Raw genomic sequence first — 19,896 nt, 5'->3', positions numbered from 1 at the left:
AAAAACACTGAACCGTTTTTAAAAGACAGGAGAAAAATACTGCTTAAAAATAATTTTACTTTTGTTTGTCCTTTGTTCATTTTTTTCCATTAACATACTTCCTAAAAAAAAAAAAAAAATCAACACAAAAAAATAAACTGCCCCTGTGTGGCTGATTTTGCTTGCAGATGAATTTTCTATAGTCTTGTAATATTTTAATTTTGAAAAAAATCTTTCAGTTCTTAAATGTAACTTTATCATTCCAGCAGCAAAAGGTGAAACCAGGATAAGAAGGATGAGTATTAACCTTGGGAAGTGATAACCAGAATGGCTTGAACTGAAAGCCAAAACAGGGGTGTGCATTTTCTTAGCATAGTAAAAAAATCCCTTACCTTTATTGAGGTAAAGATTTTTACCTTGCTAAAGTCGCTGTAAAGTGTAAGAAAATGACATTTTGGCCTCTTGCCACACAGCACTGAACTAAATCAGGCTGAGGAACCAGCCAAATCACCACCAGCTTCCTCCACACCACCACGGGTAAAACAAGTTGCAAGCTGTCCTCTCTAACACACTAACTGTGGGTCAGGATTTAAAATTTAAAACCAACTCTCCCCAGCCACCCCCCAAAAGCTCCCTCCCCACTCCTTGTTTTTCTGAATTGCTAATATTGACAACATGACAATAAGACAGCGAGGTGATTCCTGTGCACGTGGCAGATTCCCACACCCTTATCCCGGGAGTAGAACACAGAACACCCACCCAGAACCCCCCCACCAGAAACAACCAACAGACCCCAGTGGTTTCTCCCCACGATACCTGACTGGAACTGGCCTTTTCGAGTCTGTCAACCATTATTTCGAACTGCAGGGGCTTGATTTCCATCTTCCTGTTCAGCCTGTTCAGGAGGGTCTCATCCTCGGAGTCCATGTCGTAATCCGGCTGCTCATTGTCCAGATTGAAGGCTGCAAGAAAAATGGCACACAGCAAGAGTTGAAATGTTTGGGGAATGACACGCTCTGGAGATGCAGATCATCTTCAATCAACTTCCAGACTTGCTAAAAGCACTTACACTGAAGTTCCAGTATCGTTTCAGTCGCCCATTTTTAAGTTGTTCAACAAACCCAGAGCCTCAAAACCTTTAACAGACTAAACTCAGCTCTAGATGTGGAGCCTGATTATTCCTCCACTCCCCAAATACTGTTCCCAACTCTTCACCAAAACCCATCTCTTTATTACAAGCTGTGCTAACGATTTTCCACACTGGACAACAGTCCTGGTCCCACTAAAAGCAGAAGGAAGTTACCATTCACACAAACACAGCAGAAATGGAATTTTACAATAAATACAAACAAACTGTAAGAATTCTTAATAAGGAAACATTCATTGTACCTAGTAAAACCTTGAGGGGGTGACACACCAGCTACCAACTTCCCAGCGATTAAATCAGCACGTTACAGCATTGACAACAGGCAATGTTTGTTGAAATATATTCCATTCTTATTAGACAAACAGCTCTATCTTATCTTTATGCTTTGAACTCATGGCTATCCCGAAGTGCTGACTTCACAAAGCCTCTGCCACTGAGCTGAACCTTAAAACAAAAGCCTGGAAGACCAGGGGCAAAAGGAAACCACTAAAAAACACCTCTAAAGCAAATTACAGCATTTTCTCTCCCAGGCTCAGGTGATAAGAATATTCTTCCCACATCTCAGCCCAGCGCAAGATCACCCTCTCTGTAACACAATGCAATAAATGAGTTAAACCAGAGTTTATCTGTTTGGCTGTGCATGAAAACTCAGCCAGATGCAGCTAAAAAGCAGCTCCTCGCCACCTTCAGCTCAAACTGGCACCTCAGAGGAGACACTGCCCAACTGAACCAACTCTGACATCACATGCTCAGAGTGTTCCCTGGTTTAACACACACTGTAAAAGTTTATTTGAGAATAATTTAGTAACAATGGGTTGCAACTATGAAATAAGCAGAATTATTAATATAATTAACTCAATTAATACAATTAATTCAATAACACAAGTTCATTTAAGACACTGTCACTGGGCACGTGACCCACAGCTCTCCACTAATTAACTGGATCTCAGACTTAAACTGCAGCTGAGAACATCAGATCCCGCCTCTCCAGTGGCAGGAATCAAAAACTTGGGAGAGAAAACTGCCCCAGTTTTTTTTTTTGTTGAACTGTTAGTTCTGTAAAACAGCCCTAAAAGCATCAGCAGGCAGGATTATGCACTTGAGAGAAGAGGGATTGTTATGGTACCTGGGTGACTGCCACGCCACCCTGCTCAGGGAGCTCAGCAGCCAAACAGCACTCAGGGGCCTGCCAAAAATCAGTGCTGGGCTCAACAAAAGCAGGTTTTATGGATCATCTGCAGCTCCTGGGAGCTTTGCTCCAGCCTCTGCTGGGGGGGGTCCTTTTTAAATGTGCACTGAGGACGTGACTCCTCCTGTCACTCACTGGAGTTGCAAAGCTCCTCAGAGCCCTCCCAGGCAAGGCCAGCCTTGGCAGCTCCCACTTCTCCTGGGGAATGACACCTGGGACCAACTTCCACTCTCCTAACAACTTGTAATTCCATGACCTCTTAGAACATAAGCTGCCACTTCCACCAGGAAGGAAATTGCAGCGGTTTCTGCTGCTCCAAAACCATCCCCAGAGCCTACAAAACTCCTGCAGCCCTCAGGTGCACTGGGAAATCACATCCAAACAACTCTGCTTGAGGGAGGCGGCCAGAATTTTATAGACCCGATGTTCCCATTATTTTAGGAGAGCTCTACTGAAAGAAAGCAGGTACCTCTACTCCAAAAACCTGGGGTTTTCTTCTCAGAGATGAGGTGACAAAGTCCAGAAAAGGACTTCATTCCCACCATGGGAAAAGGCACTGAAAGGTCTTGAACCATCCACTTTCCTGAATCCCCTTTCAGAACAAAAGCAGAGCAGGCTCAGGTGAGAGGCAACCAGGAGACACTAAGAGCAGCAAAAACAGCAGGAAAAGCCCAACTATTCCATCAACAAGCACCTAAAAGGACCAACCACCCCAGGAACACATCCTGAATATGAGTGGTGGGAAGGTGAGAGCTCCATCTCCAAGAGGGAAGGCAGGTTCCTGCACTGCCTACAGGGGCACCACGTGCACCTCAGCTGGAAGCAGGAAGGTCCCCCCCTCTCTCTGCTCAGTATTTTGACAAACAACCAAGAGGACAAGATAAAAGGTATCCATCCAACATGTACTTGCCAGGATCGCCAGACATCAAATAAACCCAGTCTCATTTCCTTAAACAAAACCTCATCCCCACTGTGACAACAGCAGTAGCCCTTGTCACATACCCCACTTTCCCAGCCTTCCAGCCATGCTTTCCTGTTGTCAGCAGTGTTCTCTTGCTGTTTGCCAGGACCTGCAGTTATCAGTGTAATTCCCTTCCAAAGGGAGGGGCTTTGCAGGGAGGCTGCAGGTGAATGGCACCTGATCCCACTGTTCCCGTGCAGACAGGATGGGCACAAAGTCGCAGCAGCCTCTGGAGCTGCAAGACCCTCAGGAAATGCAAGGCTACCACTGCTCCTCTGGAGTTAATCAACCCCAAGCTGGCCTGTCACAGCTCTGGATACTCAGGGAAGTGTCCTCCTTCCCTGGAGTTCATCTGCCACGGCTCCTCAAAGCACACTTCCACTGACATCCTCACTCGTGTTTTCTTCTTTCCCCAAGCACCGAGTGACCTGTGACTGTTCCAGGAAAAGCCACTTTTCACTCTGGAGCTGTGGCTGCTCCCTGGCTTCAAAAGCGACCACAGGACTCGGGTGGTTTATGGGATCATCCATCACCCCCTCGTTCCTGCCTGTGCCGTGGGAACAGCTGGAGCTGCAAGAACCGGTGAGGGCCCAGACGGATTCCCGTGACTGCCTGATGAACCCAGCCTTCCTCCTCCAGAACACCTGCATTTCTCCACACTCCATGTTTCCACAAGGCACAGAGTTTCCTGTAGGAATGCCCAGGACACGCTGGTTTGCTGACTGCTGTTGCAAACCCAACCTCCCAGTTCACACCCCCCTGCCCCTCCAGCCACTCCCGACAGCAGCACCTGCCACAGGGCCTTGCTTTTGTTCACTGGAGTTCCCTTAGGAACTGAGTTTATCCCAACTTACACAAATGCAATTTGGTTTTCAGTTAAGTTCCACTGAATTGGGTTTAGCTCAACCAAATGAACTAATTTCATTTAGCTAACTAAATTAAGGCTGTGGTTCCACACTCATTTTGAGCTGCCACAGGCACGAGTTACCACTGAGAGAAGCAGTTTCCTTCTTCCCTCCCCAGCAAACCACGTTCCTCCCACCCTGCCTGTGCCAACACCAGCAGTGATGCCTCGGAATCTGGTAAATACAGAGGGCTCACCTCACCAAAAAATGAAAGATAAGCCTTCTGCCACAAAGTTCACCTTTTTAGGGGTGACTGGAGTTCATCCCACACACCTCACTGAAGGTGGTTTTATTGTTTCCATGAGTGACACTTATTTTCTTACACCCCCTTAAGCTGTAAACTCTAGCAAGCTACCAGTGCTCTAACTCACCCTCCACGTCAATAACTTACAATCCACCTCCACGTTACTGCAGTTACAAACAGCCTTGGAAGATCATTAAGCATGCTGGAATAATTAGAATAGTTCAAGGCTTCTACTCTACATTCAGCTCAACTGAGCTGAGCTACTGAGGCCAAACCAGGCTTAATCACAAGTCACAGATTCCAGGCTTTACAAAGAAATTAATTTTTCTCTGCTTTGAACCACTGATCTAAATAAAAGAATGCAAAGAATATTCAAATCCTTGGCTACCAGATGAACAGCAAAACATAGGTTGCCAGAAATAACCACCAGTAGGGATGGATTAGAGTATGTGGCCTCCTGGCATCTGACATCAGTTTACATCATTTCCCTGGCCCAAGTGGGTACTGGGGCTTTTGGTGCTTTTAGCATTAAAGCAGAATTTCTGAGCAGTTTATGCAGCATAAAGCTGCCTTGTGTCACACCTACTCCAACCAGCATCTGTGGGGAAAATTATCTTGGAGCAGTATCTGATATTTATCTTCGGCTCAAATAGCTCCTGTAATTCTGTCCAGAAAGACTGCGAGTCTCAACAAGACAAAGAACATTTTGGTGTAATACATTTAACACTTTTAGACATGTTTATTAACAGCATTCACAGTGTTTCTGGCAGTGTGCAACAAAGAACAGAATAGAGCACATTCTTTAATCAGCAGCTTCATTTCAGTGAGTTCACCCTGCCTTTCCTGCAGGTTTGCTGCTTCTGTTAAAGGAGAAGAATAATTAATTGCCTTTACCTCATCTCTCACATCACCACTGTGGTCTCTACTGTGTCTCAGAGGACCCTGAGGACATTATTTCCAAAAATCTCCTGTTTTGTAAATACATGGAATAAATTGGACACTTCCCCATGTCGGTGGGAAACGATGCAAGGATGCAATAACTGAATCCAAAGTTTTGCTACAAAGATAACTCCTGGGAGGAGTCCAAGGCACAAAACAAGCCCCTGAACCACATGCTGCAAAGTACAAACACGATTCGTGTGCCAAGGAACAACTGAACTATGAGACTGTGTCACCTGTCAGCAGAACATCAACCAAAAAAGTGTTCCATTAATCCAGAGACCACAAGTTTACATTAATTAGATCTTTTAAGGCATAGCAAGCTGAACTCATACAGAATGACACTTCATTTCAGCTGTAAAATAAGCTCAGAGCTCCCTGCTTAAGGTGAATTCTTCACTCTTATCCAAACTCAAGAAAAATAACTGTCCCCCACAGACCAGAACAGATCCAAGCTACAGGGAACAGCAACTCCAGAGCTGGCACAGCTGCCCTGACCTGCAGGAGCTCTACGAGGAGCAGACAATGAAGGGTGATTCCATTATAAAAACTCTTCTGGTTTATTGGTCTCCATCTATATAGGACTTTGGAGTTGACAGGAATTCCAGACTCGAGCAAAACAACCTCTCTTCCACTCCCTGCATCAGTACAAGCACTTAGGAGGCAGCCAGGCTAGTCCAGCTATTCCTTCTCAGGATTAGGAAGGAAAACAACACCAGAAGAAAGGCTGGATCAACAATCCTGGAAGCCCAGCAGACAGGATAAGGCTGTCCATGCACATACAGTATCAGCACAGAGCCCAAAACAAACACAGCAGGAAAACCCTCACAATTCACCTTAAACCCTTCCACAACCTGAGAAGACACTGGAATTTACACACATAAACCCCCCCTTGCATTTGTGAGTCCTAATTTTACAGCAACTTCGCGCTCAGCCTGCCTGGAGGTTACTCAGGTTAAATTAGGGGGGTCAGGCAGACACAACAAGCCAAATGTTTTGTAACTTACGCTGGATGTGAATGAACTGCTTTGGTTGTTTGAACTCTCCCTTGTACAGGCGGTTGTAGTAGTTGACATTGCTCTCGGCCTCGGGGACTGGGATAACCATGCTCTCCTTCTTTTCTCTGAACACTTGCTGTGCTGAGATAGCCCGTTGCAGATGATGTTCCTGCAGGAGGAAAACACGAGGGTTTGTTTAGTGATCAGTGCGGGGAAATCCACACAAAGATGGTCATCCTTCCTCCTACGGCATTCCTGGGGTTCTGTGGGACATCCCAGGACTTTTCTCCATCATTCAGCGTTCCCTGGGGTTCCTGACTGCTGGGAATCTGAGGTGCAGTGAGGGCAGGAGCTGAACTACAACCCTTTGTTCAGACAACACCTTCCACCAGGCTGGGGAAAAGGCGAACGTTCAAATGACACAGCGGTAGAAAATCAGGGCTGGTAAAAGCCAAACCCACCCAAACCTCCCAGAAAGAAAACATATGCAAGATCAGGTCTTTAAAGGATTATAAAGTCAAAAGAATAGCAAACTCCATCATTCCTGTCTACCCAGCAATCCTTACTGGGCTGTTTTCTTTAGAAGTTCTCACAGAATAACACCTGAAAAGCAGGGGCTCCCCTGAGCAGGTATCACCTCATTTTACTCTTATGGGACAGAAATCACTAATTCCACAGAATCACCTGAAGTCAAATCAAGATCACAACAAATGTAGTGTTTCACAAAGCCTTTTTCACACATAATTTTAATCAGTGAACTCAGTGAAGCCCATCAACTGCTGCAAGTCACAGCCAACCTGTAACTCCTCTCCTAAAAGGCTTTTCATGAATACTCCTGTTAAACTTCAAACCATCACAAAAGCACCTCATGCCAAGATTCCAAATGGTTTCTGTGTGTCCAGTGAAGACGAAGAGTGGAATTCCTCACAGGGCAAGACCTTAAATCCACACAGCCCTTTGGAGAAGTTGAGCACCAAGTATTCTCTGAGTGTAAATCAAATATAAAACCAAGCAAAGTGCAGCGTCCCAGCACATGAACTACTGGTGGAAGGAGGAGCCTGGCAGGAGAACGAGACTTTCACTGTTCTTCCCCAAAATTTGAAGGAAGGGAGGATGGCACAGCAGAACATCAGCTTGGAACAGAAGCTCAGCCCTATGCAACCTTACCCTGCCTATTCCAGGGTGCTGCAGGTTATCCTCTAGCCATTCCCACCCTGCTGAGTGCTAGGAAAAAAAAAAATGGGAAAAAAAGGGTTTGCTAGTCTGTATCTTCCTGTGGCACAACCTAACACTCCAAGAGGTCAGGACTGACACTCCAGTGCAGCCTGGCACTCAGACACTCTGCTACACACCTGGGAAATTCTCCCCAAACCAGGATTTCTTCTCCTGTAATTCCCACAGAAAGGTATTTAAAAAAAGGGTAGTGAAGGGAAACACATCTCTGAAAACACGCAAATGATATTTAATCAGCCATCCCCTCTTAAATATTAAGATCTGCAGACACGTAAAGGATGCAATTCCTGCAGAATTGGGCCGTGACAATCAGCGAGTGGAAGAGCAGCTTTGGGAATCTCCTGCAGCAGATGAAGCAACACTAAATCAATCCATCAGGCTCCCAGGGGAACGCTGTTAGAATCAAGGCAAGCGTGCAATCCAAGAGCTGCTGTGATCCGCTGGAGTTACTCCACACTGAGTAAATCTGTCACTCCACCATCACAACGTGTCTTGGAGAGCTCTGCAGCGCTGAGGAATTCAGCTGAATTAACACTTGTTTCGTTACTGGGCTGCTCTCAGCTCGTGCCCCCAGAGCTGCTGCTTTCCATGGCCGTGTCCTGCAAAACCCCCCCCCAGTTTCCCCAGTAACCTGTTCCCACTAACTCCACTTTGCCAGGAGTACCACGGGCAGTTCCCCCTCCTCGACAACCACTGGTTGACTGGGGGTTCCTCAGGAACTCTGACAAGTTTTGGGACAGCAGAGTCACAGGGAAGGGAGTTGTAAAATCAGGTAAATAAAGGTTCAACTCGGAGAAAAAGCAGTGAAAGACACAGAAAGCAAAACTCAAAAAACACCTCTTGGCTCCACAGCCCGATGAGTAATTCAGGTTTTCTCAGCTGTTGTAGCACTGTAGTAAGAACACAAAGAGCTCCCAAGGCAAATGTGACAATAGGTGTTAGTACTGGCTTTACTATAAAAACCTTTCAAGCATAACACAGCTCTCAAACAGAAATTCCAGCTTTCAGCAGTGCTGCTGCCACTGCTCAAACAGAACAGCTCCAGAAGAGACAGATAAACTACACAGATTTTAAAATGTGGGGGAAAACCCTCAACGCTTTGTGCTGAACGTGAAGTTAAACAAAAATATATATATAAATTTTAACTCCTGAAACAATTCTGTTTAAACAAACTCTGAAGATTTTTATATGAAAGTCGGCCTACTTAAATGGCATTATTAACATGACAGAATGTTTTTACAGGCAGATTTATTCCCTAGTATACAACACACCTTCTGGTCTAGTTTTCCCCTTTTTCTTACGGTTTTGAAAGACAGATCATACTTTATAAACTTGCACTTTGTCCTGCAGTAGGGCAGATCCAGAGGTGTCCCACAAAATAAAGGAGCTTTAGAGGAACCAGTGCTGACAGCAAACAGAATGTGCTGCCACGGGGAGAAAAAGGAGCACCTGGCAAAGAGTTATTGCCTACTAATTCCTTGAAAACCAGAACACCGGTACCTAAAAATACTCAGCTTTTAGAACCAGGTGTTTAGAACCAGGCTTAAAATCCAGCTCAGAGCGAGGTCCCTTCCCTGCCGTGTCCTTTTGGCCCTCAACACCTCAGATTTCATGTTCTTCCCAAACTTTCTCTCTGGGAGTTTCTCCACCAAAACAGAGAGTTCAGCAAGGGTAATAAATCAACAGCTCCTAAATATTACTTACTGTATTATCTTGGATCCCTAGAAGACCAACCTTTAGGATTAAATGGACCTGTTCCCTTCTTTATCCCTTAAAACTTACACCACACAAGGGATGCTACAACTCCTTAGAAAGGTATTTCACCACCTTAAGTTGGCTTTAACTCCATGCAAGTACAACGGGAAAGTGAATTTATCAATAGCTTTACCTACCCAAAATAAGCTGTTTTTAGGCCAAGTCAGCCTCTCAACACACCTGCATCAAGACCAGAATCAAAGCAAAGAAAAACGTGCTAAAGACTATTAGCTTAACGCTGTATTCAAGCTGGGAAATCCAAATCATCTGACACTTTTATATTTAATGCAGAGATCCGGGGACAAAAAGCAGGGTATTTTGGTTGGAAATGTGCAGACTCATCTTGCAAAGTTCTCAGGCACAGCGAGTAACACCTCCTGACAACACTCAGGGAGAGAAGTGTCAGGCAGCTCAAAGCTAATTTGGTCAGAAGCCTCTCCCCCCCCCCACTGGAAGCCTCAGCCCCATCCATTCCCTCTCTGCACACACGGGAGTTTTTTTATAAAAGATATTCCAGAGAAAAAGTGTCAGCTCCAGCACCAGTTTTTGCTTTTTTTCTGCAATCAACCCTTCCAATCCCACACAATCCAACTCCCCCTGCCCTGGGGTGGAAAGCAATCCGTTGGAATAAGGAGCAGGAAAACTCTGCTTCCTGTGGTCTGGGCACCCAATTTATTTGGAAACACAAGTATTTCAGTGATTAGCACAGCTGATAATCCATATTCTTCTACTGATCCAATGGAGAATTAAGCCAGGCAGGAATCAGAGCTGTCTCTGCACGCACAGGGTGTCCCCTTAAAAGGCTGTTTTAGTTATCAATTCATTCAGGGCACCACAAAAATCCATATATTGAGCTGAGACCAATGCACCCAAAGCATTTATAGGACAAACCCCTCTCAGCTTCCCTGAGGAGCGTCCAACCCTCAGTGGAAGGAGGCTCAAGAAAACCCCCAGGAATTAGAAGGTACCCACGTGGAAAGGGCTCACGGAACAACTTTGGGCCATATCAGGTTTTTCCACCACGACACCCCCCACTCCTTTTTAAAAACCATAATTCCAAGAACCACCTGTCAAACTCCTGCCTTCCAGAATTCTGAGTACAGGCCAAAAAATGGACCAAGGGGGGATGCTGTTACTGGCTCAGTGAGGGGAAGCAGGGAAAAGGGAATCCATTTGTACCACTCCATCCTAAAACTTCCCACAAGTCCCTGGAGTGGGTGAGATTTTTATTATTTAGCTACTCTAAAGTAATTTAATTTTTTCAGAAGTGAGTGAACTAATATGTCAAGAGGAAAAAAAAATAAATCAACAAAACAACAAAGTAAGGGAATGGTTTTAAACTGAGAGAGAGGAAGTTTGGATTAGATATTGGAAGGAATTCTTCCCTGCGAGGCCCTGGCACAGGTTGGGCAGAGAAGCTGTGGCTGCCCCTGGATCCGTGGGAGTGTCCAAGGCCAGGCTGGAGTAACCTGGATTAATGGAAGGTGTGACTGGATGGGCTTTAAGGACCCTTCCCACCCAAACCACTCTGGGATTCAATGACTTTTCCATCACTTTCTTCCCTTTCCCAGCTATTCAACAAGGGCCGTTTCCCCAAGCGGTGCCAGGGCAATTGGAAACCAAAGAGCCATTCTGGGCTAATTTACACACAAATGACCCGATTACAGACCCATCCCCTCAGTGTTTGGAGGCTCAAACACCCCACCTGCCCTGGGTGTCCAGATAAGACAGCTCTGCAGAGGAGATGTGTATCTAAATGAGGAAAAACCCAAACAATTCCCAGGAATGCCTGCCGTTCCCCTCTGGCACTCGGCCCAAAGCCATTTAAGCACTTTAAGGTAATCTGGGAAATAGGGGTGGAAATCAGAGGCGCTGGTGGAGGTGCAGGGGCAGTGAGATGAGCACAGACCACAGCCATGGCCTTCAGTCACCCCTGCAGCACCAAACTGAAAACAAATCCTCTACACAACGTTAATTCAGCAAAAGGAAACCAGGCCACTTCCATCACCCCATCAAACAACTGTGGGACATCCCAAATATCCCCCTGAGTGGGACAGCAGTGATGGATGAGAACACGGATGGATGAGCAATCTCTGAGCCCAGTCAACAAAAACATGAATATAAACTAATTATTAAAAATGAAATTGTTGTTGTAACAACGAATTCCTTGAATTATTAACGATTCCTCTTGGAAAAGCTGCTTCTGGTAGTTGGTGAGTAATACACGTTCCCTGAGAAGTGGGACCTGGTTGTATTAAACACAATATTAAACACAGACTCTGAATTCAGTTTATTCCTGGCTCCAAACATCCAAACCTCCATGTGACCATGAGTCACAAAACTCCCTGAAGACGAGGGAGGGAGAGTCACCAGGAGGGAAAACTGGGAATTCTCCAGCAAGGAGCTGGGACAGGTGATCAGGGCACCTCTCCCTGCCTGCATTTAACCTCGGATTACAGGGAACACTTTCCTTCCAGGAGTAACACCCACAGTTGTTATTATTTAAGGCACACACACACACCAACAGCAGGGAATTGGTACTTTAGAGTTTTTAAAGAAATGGTGTTTCAGCACTGAAGTGCTGATGAAACCTGGAGTGCTGAAGATCTGACAAATCACGTAGAAATTCACTCTATTATAATGAAAAAAACCCCAACAGATTGGCTCTAAAGTTTGGACAACTTAGGAAAAGGCTGCAAAAATTAAAACCACGTACATGTACAGAAATTAAAATTATTAAAAATTCACTGCAGAATTCCATTTTAATTTAAACACCTTTAACTGAAAAAAAAACACCCCATATATATTATTGCTTTTTCTCCCGGTGCCTCTCTCCCTTATCCAGTCACTGGATCCCAGAGAAACTCCCCGTGTTTTGTTTATATCCCAGCCTGGCACATGGAATCAGACACCACCAGGAAGCTTCAAAGCAGGCACAGCTTTTGTTATGCAACTCCCACCGGTCAGAGAGACACAAAGTGGGAGGTGCAGCCTGAAAAGCGGCACAAAGCTGAGAAAAACAAATTAGAAATTCCTACGTAAACACGAGAAAAATTGGCTTATCCCCGAGGAAACAATCCTTTTTTTTAAAGAACGGGGACAATCAGGTGTGGTGATCTTTTACCTCAGAGGATTAGGCTTTTCTGGGTGTAAATGTATTGATCACAATCAGAATCGCACCAAAGTCAATTAGGGAGAATCAGAACACAGATTTTATTTTTTTTTTCTCTGCTTCCTTATATTTGGAGCATTTCTTTTATGCACATGGACAGTATTTTAACCCAACACCTTCAGCGTAATAATAACTGCATAGTGATTATTTCTATAAACAGGTAGGAATTTGCAAACTGGATTAAAAAATCAAATCTTTTAAGTAGCATATTCCCAAATACTTTATTTTGTTGACCTGATGAAATTTAAAAAAAAAAATAAATAAAATTATGACACTGGATACTGATGTTACTTTTAGTTTTATAACATGACTTTCTCTACTTCTTACACCAGTTCTTCTCTACTTGTTACAGAAACTTCAGTCCTACAACTGATCTGCCCCACCAATGGTTTTTAGGACACCCAAGGTTTATGTAAATATTAAACGTGTTATTTGCCTTTTTCAAAGCTGCACTGTTAGGATGATAAATACACTAAGGCATTTAACTATTCACAAGTATAAACAAAGTTTATTAGCCGGGTTGGCAAAATAAATGCCAAATAACCTTTTGAACGTCCAGCACCAGCCAAAATTATCTTTCCTAGGAAAAACAATTAAAAGCAGAGGTTACTGTCAGCAGAGTTAACGTCTGTTGATGCGAATTACTCAAACATTTCACCTGATTTCAGTCAAAACAGAAGTTGCACAGGGCAGAGAGGCAGATTCCAAAGTGCTCCCCTAAGCTTTTGTCGTGGAATGAACGGCACCTCCTCCCAGGAAACCTGCCCACAAGGGAAAGTTCCTGCATAATGACTCGAGGTGTGACTCAATTAACACCGGGCACATCCCACTGGCTCCTCCCGGACAGATCTCCCAGCCCGTGCTGGCTGACCCCGAGCAGCCTCTGGCCCGCAGCAAAAATGCACCTTTATCTAAATTAGGACTGCGGTGTTGAGATAGGGCTGAACCCACCTAACCCCGGGATGACACCAAACCTTCCTAACCATTGCCACACGCTCCCGGTGAGAGCAGGGGATGATCCGCTGTCCCACAACAGCATTTCACACGCACCCTTTATGGATCAGACCCCAAAAAGCTGCTGCAGGAAAGCACCTCGGAGATCAGTGACATTTGTTTGTCCTGGGTTTGCTGATAGGTGTTAATGTGCTAAACCCTGCTCGGGAGATGGGAGACTTAGGAGCAAAATTTTTGTTCTGTTTAACTTCTCAGCCACAACAAACTGAAGCCAAAGCTCCTCGGTTTAACAGCTCCCCCGTGCTCAGCTGCTCACACCATTACCTAAAAGGATGTTAAAGTACCCACGGACTGGAAGGAAGTTTGTGTTTGCCACAAAAAGGTCAGAGCTGAAAACTGAAATAATGGATGGAAATGTGCCCTTGGGGAGCACCAGCACTGCACAACACGATGGGTCTCAAAGGGAGAGAGGAAAATACCTCAGGACCTGAAGGCAGGGAAGGAGATCTCAAACAGAACTGAAGTTCAGAATTCGGTGAGTAGAGATCACAACCCTCTCCCTACTGCCAAATGTACTCCAGTAATCCCAGCAGCCTCCAGACACACCCAAAGTGAGTAAATAAATACAGGTGCTGAACCCAAACTGAGAAACAACCTGGGAACTGCATTTCCCCAATACATAAGCCAGCTGATTCTAATAAAAAAACCCAAAACATTCCTTTCCTATGCAAAGTCTGCTGTCTTGATCTCACCTAGTTTCGCAAGGAAATAAATCGTTTTGAGTTTCTTATTGGTTTACACGAAGTCTTTCTGAGGGATTTCTGTCTCACAGAACATCTGCATGGTTTGAAACAGTTATCCTCTGCTGGTTTACACTCTGCTGTCCGGGCTGCTTCTCTGTTCTTGTTTGTAAGGAATGCTGAGGGTTCAACCACAGGCTGTGAAAGCACAGCCCACACACAAACATCCAGTTAAGAGCAGGGTCTGTCCAGGTGGGGAGTTATTTGGGTATATTTATGTTTTTAAACCTACACCCAAGTGCATCAGAGAGTATCAAATAGGTACTTCAAATCAGCAGCTTCAGTAAATTCCCACATATCTGGTACCTCCCACCCTGCAGATCCTCTGGACACTCAGCTTTGGGCAACGGGCTCTTGGTGGCCCTGCCTGAGGCAGAGGTGGTCAAGGTGACCTCCAGGGTCCCTTCCAATCTCACCCTTCCTCTGTGACCTTGGAACACTTGACCACCTTCATTTAAGCACCCTCCTCGAAGTCGTGGCTGTTGGCAGCACAGAAAACAACAGAACTTCATCTCTCTCTCTTTAAGAGAAAACTATTTGGTCTTATGAACAGAAACCACAAAACCCAAATCTTTAAGCATAAAAATGCATTCCAAAAAAGAGTGAATGTAGGAGTAGGTCAACATAGCCTTTTTTTAAAATATCAGGTAAGCATTGCCATTATATTAATGATCTTGTGTGTGTGTGTGTGTGCACACACATTTCAAAGTCCTCCTGACTGAACTTTCCTAGTTCATCACCGTATAAAAAGAAAATATTCATTATGGATATTTTTGTTTACACACTTTAACAAACAAGAAAGCTATGACTTGTGCAAGGCTAAAAGCTCCCTGCTCTGAAAGGGCAATGAATACGCTGCTCCAGGAGCATCCCCAGCTCCAGGATGCCTCCAAGCCAGAGGATGAACATTCCACGTTTCCAGCGTTACAGCAGGAACTGAACCAACTAGGGGGGTGCACAGGGAACAAACTGAAGGGAAAGCAAGAAAAAAGTGCAAGCTAACTGATTCCAGCCCGTCAAAACAATCAGGATTTAATGTTACATTTAATGGCCAGAGACAGATCATTCCGAGGTGATCGCTAAGGAAGTCCCTTCTCACTGCAACTGTCAACATTTCAGGAGCATCAAACCACGTCCTCAACTTGCCATTCAGGCACTTTTCCTCTCTAACCTAATGCCAAACAGTAAATAAATGGATGCTCAAACACGGATTGGGAGGAAGGCTGAGACAGCTCTGCCCAGGCAATCCCGGGATCACCAATTCCCACCACGCTTTCAGCTCCTCACAACTCGGGAGAATTTCATTTCCCAGCGCCTTCAGCCTGCATTTGCCTCATTACTAAACATGACTTCTTTTAACCCCCCCGCAACGTGCAACTCAGCAATCTCCAGTAATATGTATTCAAATACAAAACACAGCGATGTGATAAGAAACAAAACCAGGGCTTATCTATTCTGCAACTTCACGCCCTCCTCACCTTCTCACCAAAACAATTCATCAGCGTTAGGAAACACAACTCTTACTCATCAGAAAAAACCAACCCCAAGTGTTCCTGCTCCGTGTCTGAAGCTCACAAAAGGGCATTTTCCTGCTTCTGTTTAACAGTGATCCCTGTCTCACCTGAGTTTAAAAAACAAACCCACGCAATTTTCTTCCCCGGGTTTAATTTGGAGTAAATTATAAACACTGGTAATATAAACACACGCTGCAGAAGAGAAAACCTAATTCTTTCACAGCTGGAATCTCCGAGTGAGAGAAATGAGCTGCTCATTTGTGAAATGCTGCAAGTGGATATAAATCTCTCAGGTGCTCATATAGGAATAGTTCCAGGATATCCATCAAGAAAAAAACGCATCAAACCCCGCACTTTTGTACGGGAAAAAAGATCAATCACAAACTAATTAAATCACGTGTCCGTCCTAGTGAAACTTGGCTGAAAAGAACACACATGTTGCTCTGGACCATTTTAAATCCTGCAAATGTGTAAATAATCGTTATTTCCAATGGAACAGAGCCCAGAAGGTGCTGTGTGACCCCATGACAGGCTGTGCTACAAGACCTGTGTGATTCCAGCCAGCAGGTGCAAAACAGCAGCTACCCTGGAGGGTTCAAACACCTTCCACAAGATGCACCCCAGCAACAACCTGAGCTAGAAAAAGGCCTTGAGACACTTGAGTAGCTGAGATGTCAGAAATCAGGGTGGAGAGACCCCTCCCCCCTGAAGAGTCCCTTTCAAAATACATCAAACTGACCACAGCAGCATTTGCTGTGAATTAAAGCTGTTCAGGTATTTCTCCGATATTTAATTTACTGTCACCTACAACAGCCTTGCCTAGAAGGGCTTTACATATCACTCCCCCCAAAAAAACTTACAGTAAAGTATTATCTCTGTAACGCTGGAAGAAGGGCAACCCCATGAATGAAACCATCACTGCACGGCAATAATCTGAATAGTGGAATTTATAATACAGAATTTATAATCTTGCCTGGCTGATGCATCAAGCACTATGCTTATATATATGCTTCCATCATTTCATTTTGGGGCTATTACATAACATACCAAATAGAGCCACATGTCAGCGCAGAGGAAACAAACCTCACTCTCACAGAAGAGCAACTTTTCAGGACAGCGCTTTTTCAGTTTTCCTGAAGTCTAAATCTAAACTTCCTCAGTTATTTCAGCAGCCCACGAGCAGCTGGTTTGCCTGAACTCTTCCAGCAATTTTCCATTAACATGTTTAAAAGAAAACGGGATTTGTCACAATAACAATAATACTTAAAAATTAATGTAGACAATAAATGCAAACACAGCACTGCAAGACAGGCCTTCAAGACTGAGAAAACCAAATTAGCCTCCAATATCGCTTCATTAGTACCACAGCGTTGTTCCTTTTAACTCCGATCCCAGACTCCAGCCGAGCCACTCTTCAGGAATTACTGGAAGCTTTGATCACAGCGCATTAGACACAGTAAACAGCAAAAGGAAATAAAACTCGGGGATGGTAAGACAGAGATGCCTTTTAGTATCGCCAGTCAGGTGAGTAAAAGCACGGAGGAGAGCGCGGAGCCTCCTCTGACAGCTGCAGCCTCGGAAAAGCCAATCCACGGGCACAGAGGTTCGGCTGAGGCGGAGACACGGATTCATTGAGGAAATTCGGGAGGGTGCCTTTACTATCGGCTCTGCCTGCAAGTACAGACACATCGGGCGACAGCCCCTGAGCTTATACAACCCCGGGCAGCACCGAATGAACCTCGTTCGGACAGCAGAGATGTTCGGAGACCACTACATTGGGAGGGCACCGGAAAGCAAGCGAGCGTTCTCACAGCTGTCCCACCGCTCACCAAAAACCCCGGAAACTCACATTTACTCAACCGGGCGAAAGCTCTTCCCTCCCACGACGCTACGAGAAGAACACACATCACATACCGAACCTGAACACGCTCTGGCTGACTTGGAAATAACACTTAAAGGTCCAGCCCTTCACACGCGAAGGGTCCAGCGATGCGCGACGAGCAGCACAAAAACATCCGCGTTAAATAACTCCGGGGGCGGCCCCCAGCACGGAGACACTGCCCCACGAGGGGAGCCAGAGCTGCCGTGTCCTCCAGCCCCACACGTGCAGTGTGTGTGTGCCGGGCTATCCCTGACCCCTTCATCCCCTGAGCAGTCACAAGCGTGTATGTGCCGGGCTGTTCCTCCATCCCTTGAGCAGTCAGGGTGTGTGTGTGTGCCCGGCTGTCCCTCCATCCCCTGAGCAGTCACAGTCCGTGTCCCGAGCGCAGGGACTGACAGCCCGACACGCCGTTCGGCACCCTGGCCGGGCTCGGCCGGGGGACCGGGGCACATCCCGCTGTCCCCTCCGACAGGACCCGCTCCGCTCCCCGTGCGGTGCCAGCGCAGAGCACGCCGCTCGCAGCAGTTCCACGCCGCTGACACCTCCCCAGCTCCAGCCCCAGCGAGCTGACAGCCGCTCATGACAAGACCGGCCGGGAGTAGTATCAGAATCAGCCCACAAAGCCACGAGCGCTCGGAGCCGCTCCGGCACCGGGAGCCGCTCCGGCATCCCGAGTCACTCCGACATCCCGCACCCCAAGCGGCTCCGGCAGCCCAAGCCCCTGCACCGCTCCGGCAGCCCGGGCTGTTCAGACACGCGAGCACCCCGAGCCGGCACCTCCGAGCAGCGGCTCCGGCATCCTGAGCCGCTCTGCCGCCCCGGCACCCCGAACTGACAGGACACACACCCCGAGCCGCCCCGGCACTCCTCGCCCGCTCCGGCACCCCGAGCCGTCCCGGCACCTCAGCTCCGTGCTCCGGCACTGCGCTCTGCAGTTCCACCGCTCCGGCACCTCAGCTCCCCGCTCCGGCACCCCGCTCTGCAGCTCCACCGCTCCGGCACCTCAGCAGCCTGCCCTGGCACCCCCCCCGCTCTGCAGCTGCACCGCTCCGGCCCCCCGAGCCGCTCCGGCCCCAGGCCGCCCCGCTCCGCCGCCCGGCGCCCGCGCTGTCCCGCTCCCTCCGGCCGGCCGGCCGGGGCGCACACAGAAGATGGCGGCGGGCGGCGCGGGCCCCGCAGTCGGCGCGGAGCGCGGCCGAGGCTGCGCCGTTTGCGCAGCGCCCCGCGCGCGGCGCGGCGGGCCGGGCGTAGCGCGCTTGGTGAATACGGGCCGGCGGCGGCCGCGCGGGGGGTGCTGTAAACAATGGTGCCCCCCCTGCGCCGCGCTCCCTTACCGATTCCTCCTCCTTCTCCATCCCCGTGGGCATCTGCGGCACGGCCCGGTTGATGGAGACGCAGTCGTTGAGGTCGGGCATGTCCTTGCCGCGGTAGATGGGCAGCGGTTTGGCGGCGTCTAGCGCCCGGGCGCGGAAGGAGAGTTTGCTCATTGTCTCCCCCTCACAATAACACCCCGGGGCCGGGCGGGCGGGGGGGGGGGGGGGGGGGGGGGGGGGGGGGGGGGGGGGGGGGGCCTTCAGTGCGGCCTCGCCGCCGCCTCCCAGCCGCTCCCGCGCCGCGCCCGCGCCACCATGGAGGGTCCCGCCGCCCCGGCGCAGCTCCCGGCGGGGCCGCCCGCAGCTCGCCGCGCACGCCCCGCAGCCCTAGATCCGCGCCGGGCTCGCTCGGTCCGCTCCCTGCGCCATGGCAAACATGGCGGACATTAACCACGGCCGCCAGCCGTCCCGGCAGCCCGCGCGGCGGGAGCGGCGCTGCGCGCGCAGCCGAGGGCGGGAGGCTGAGGGAGCCTCGGGGAGCCGGAGGGGGGCGGCGGGGAGAGCGGCTCGGAGAGCGGCTCGGAGTGTCCGGACGGTGTCCCGAGAGTGCCGCCGCAGGGGCCCCACAGTGTCCCCAAACTACCACCGCCGGGGCCCCACAGTGTCCCCAAACTGCCACCGCCGGGGCCCCACAGCGGCCCGACACTGTCACCGCTGGGTCCGCACAGTGTCCCCACAGTATCCCCGCTTTCTCCTCACAGAGTCCCTGCAGTGTCCCCGCTGCTTCCCCACAGTGTCCCCACGGTGTCCCTGCCGTGTCCCCACAACGTCCCTCAGTATCCCCACAGAGTCTCCACAGTTTCTCCGCGGTGTCAATGCCGTGTCCCCACAGTGTCCCTCGGTATCTCCAC

At 48.0% G+C, this 19,896-nt stretch overlaps 1 protein-coding gene across 1 annotated transcript in view; it reads right to left on the bottom strand.

The window, feature by feature from the left end:
- EPC2 (enhancer of polycomb homolog 2) overlaps positions 1-19,205 on the bottom strand; it is a 33,581-nt gene extending 14,376 nt beyond the window's left edge. Inside the window, exons 1-3 of the mRNA XM_027906222.1 lie at positions 19,007-19,205; positions 6,372-6,531; positions 796-941 (exon numbers count right to left, since the gene is read on the bottom strand). Coding sequence (XP_027762023.1) covers positions 796-941; positions 6,372-6,531; positions 19,007-19,159 — 459 coding nt within the window. The 5' untranslated portion in view covers positions 19,160-19,205. The remainder of the gene's footprint in view (positions 1-795; positions 942-6,371; positions 6,532-19,006) is intronic.
- Positions 19,206-19,896: the final 691 nt, after the last annotated feature.

The sequence above is a fragment of the Empidonax traillii genome, unplaced genomic scaffold (genome assembly GCF_003031625.1).
Source record: "Empidonax traillii isolate 1590-97213 ecotype Southwest subspecies unplaced genomic scaffold, ASM303162v1 scaffold1261:size185688, whole genome shotgun sequence".
NCBI classification, from domain to species: Eukaryota; Metazoa; Chordata; class Aves; order Passeriformes; family Tyrannidae; genus Empidonax; species Empidonax traillii.
This window is presented reverse-complemented; position numbering and strand designations above follow the sequence as displayed.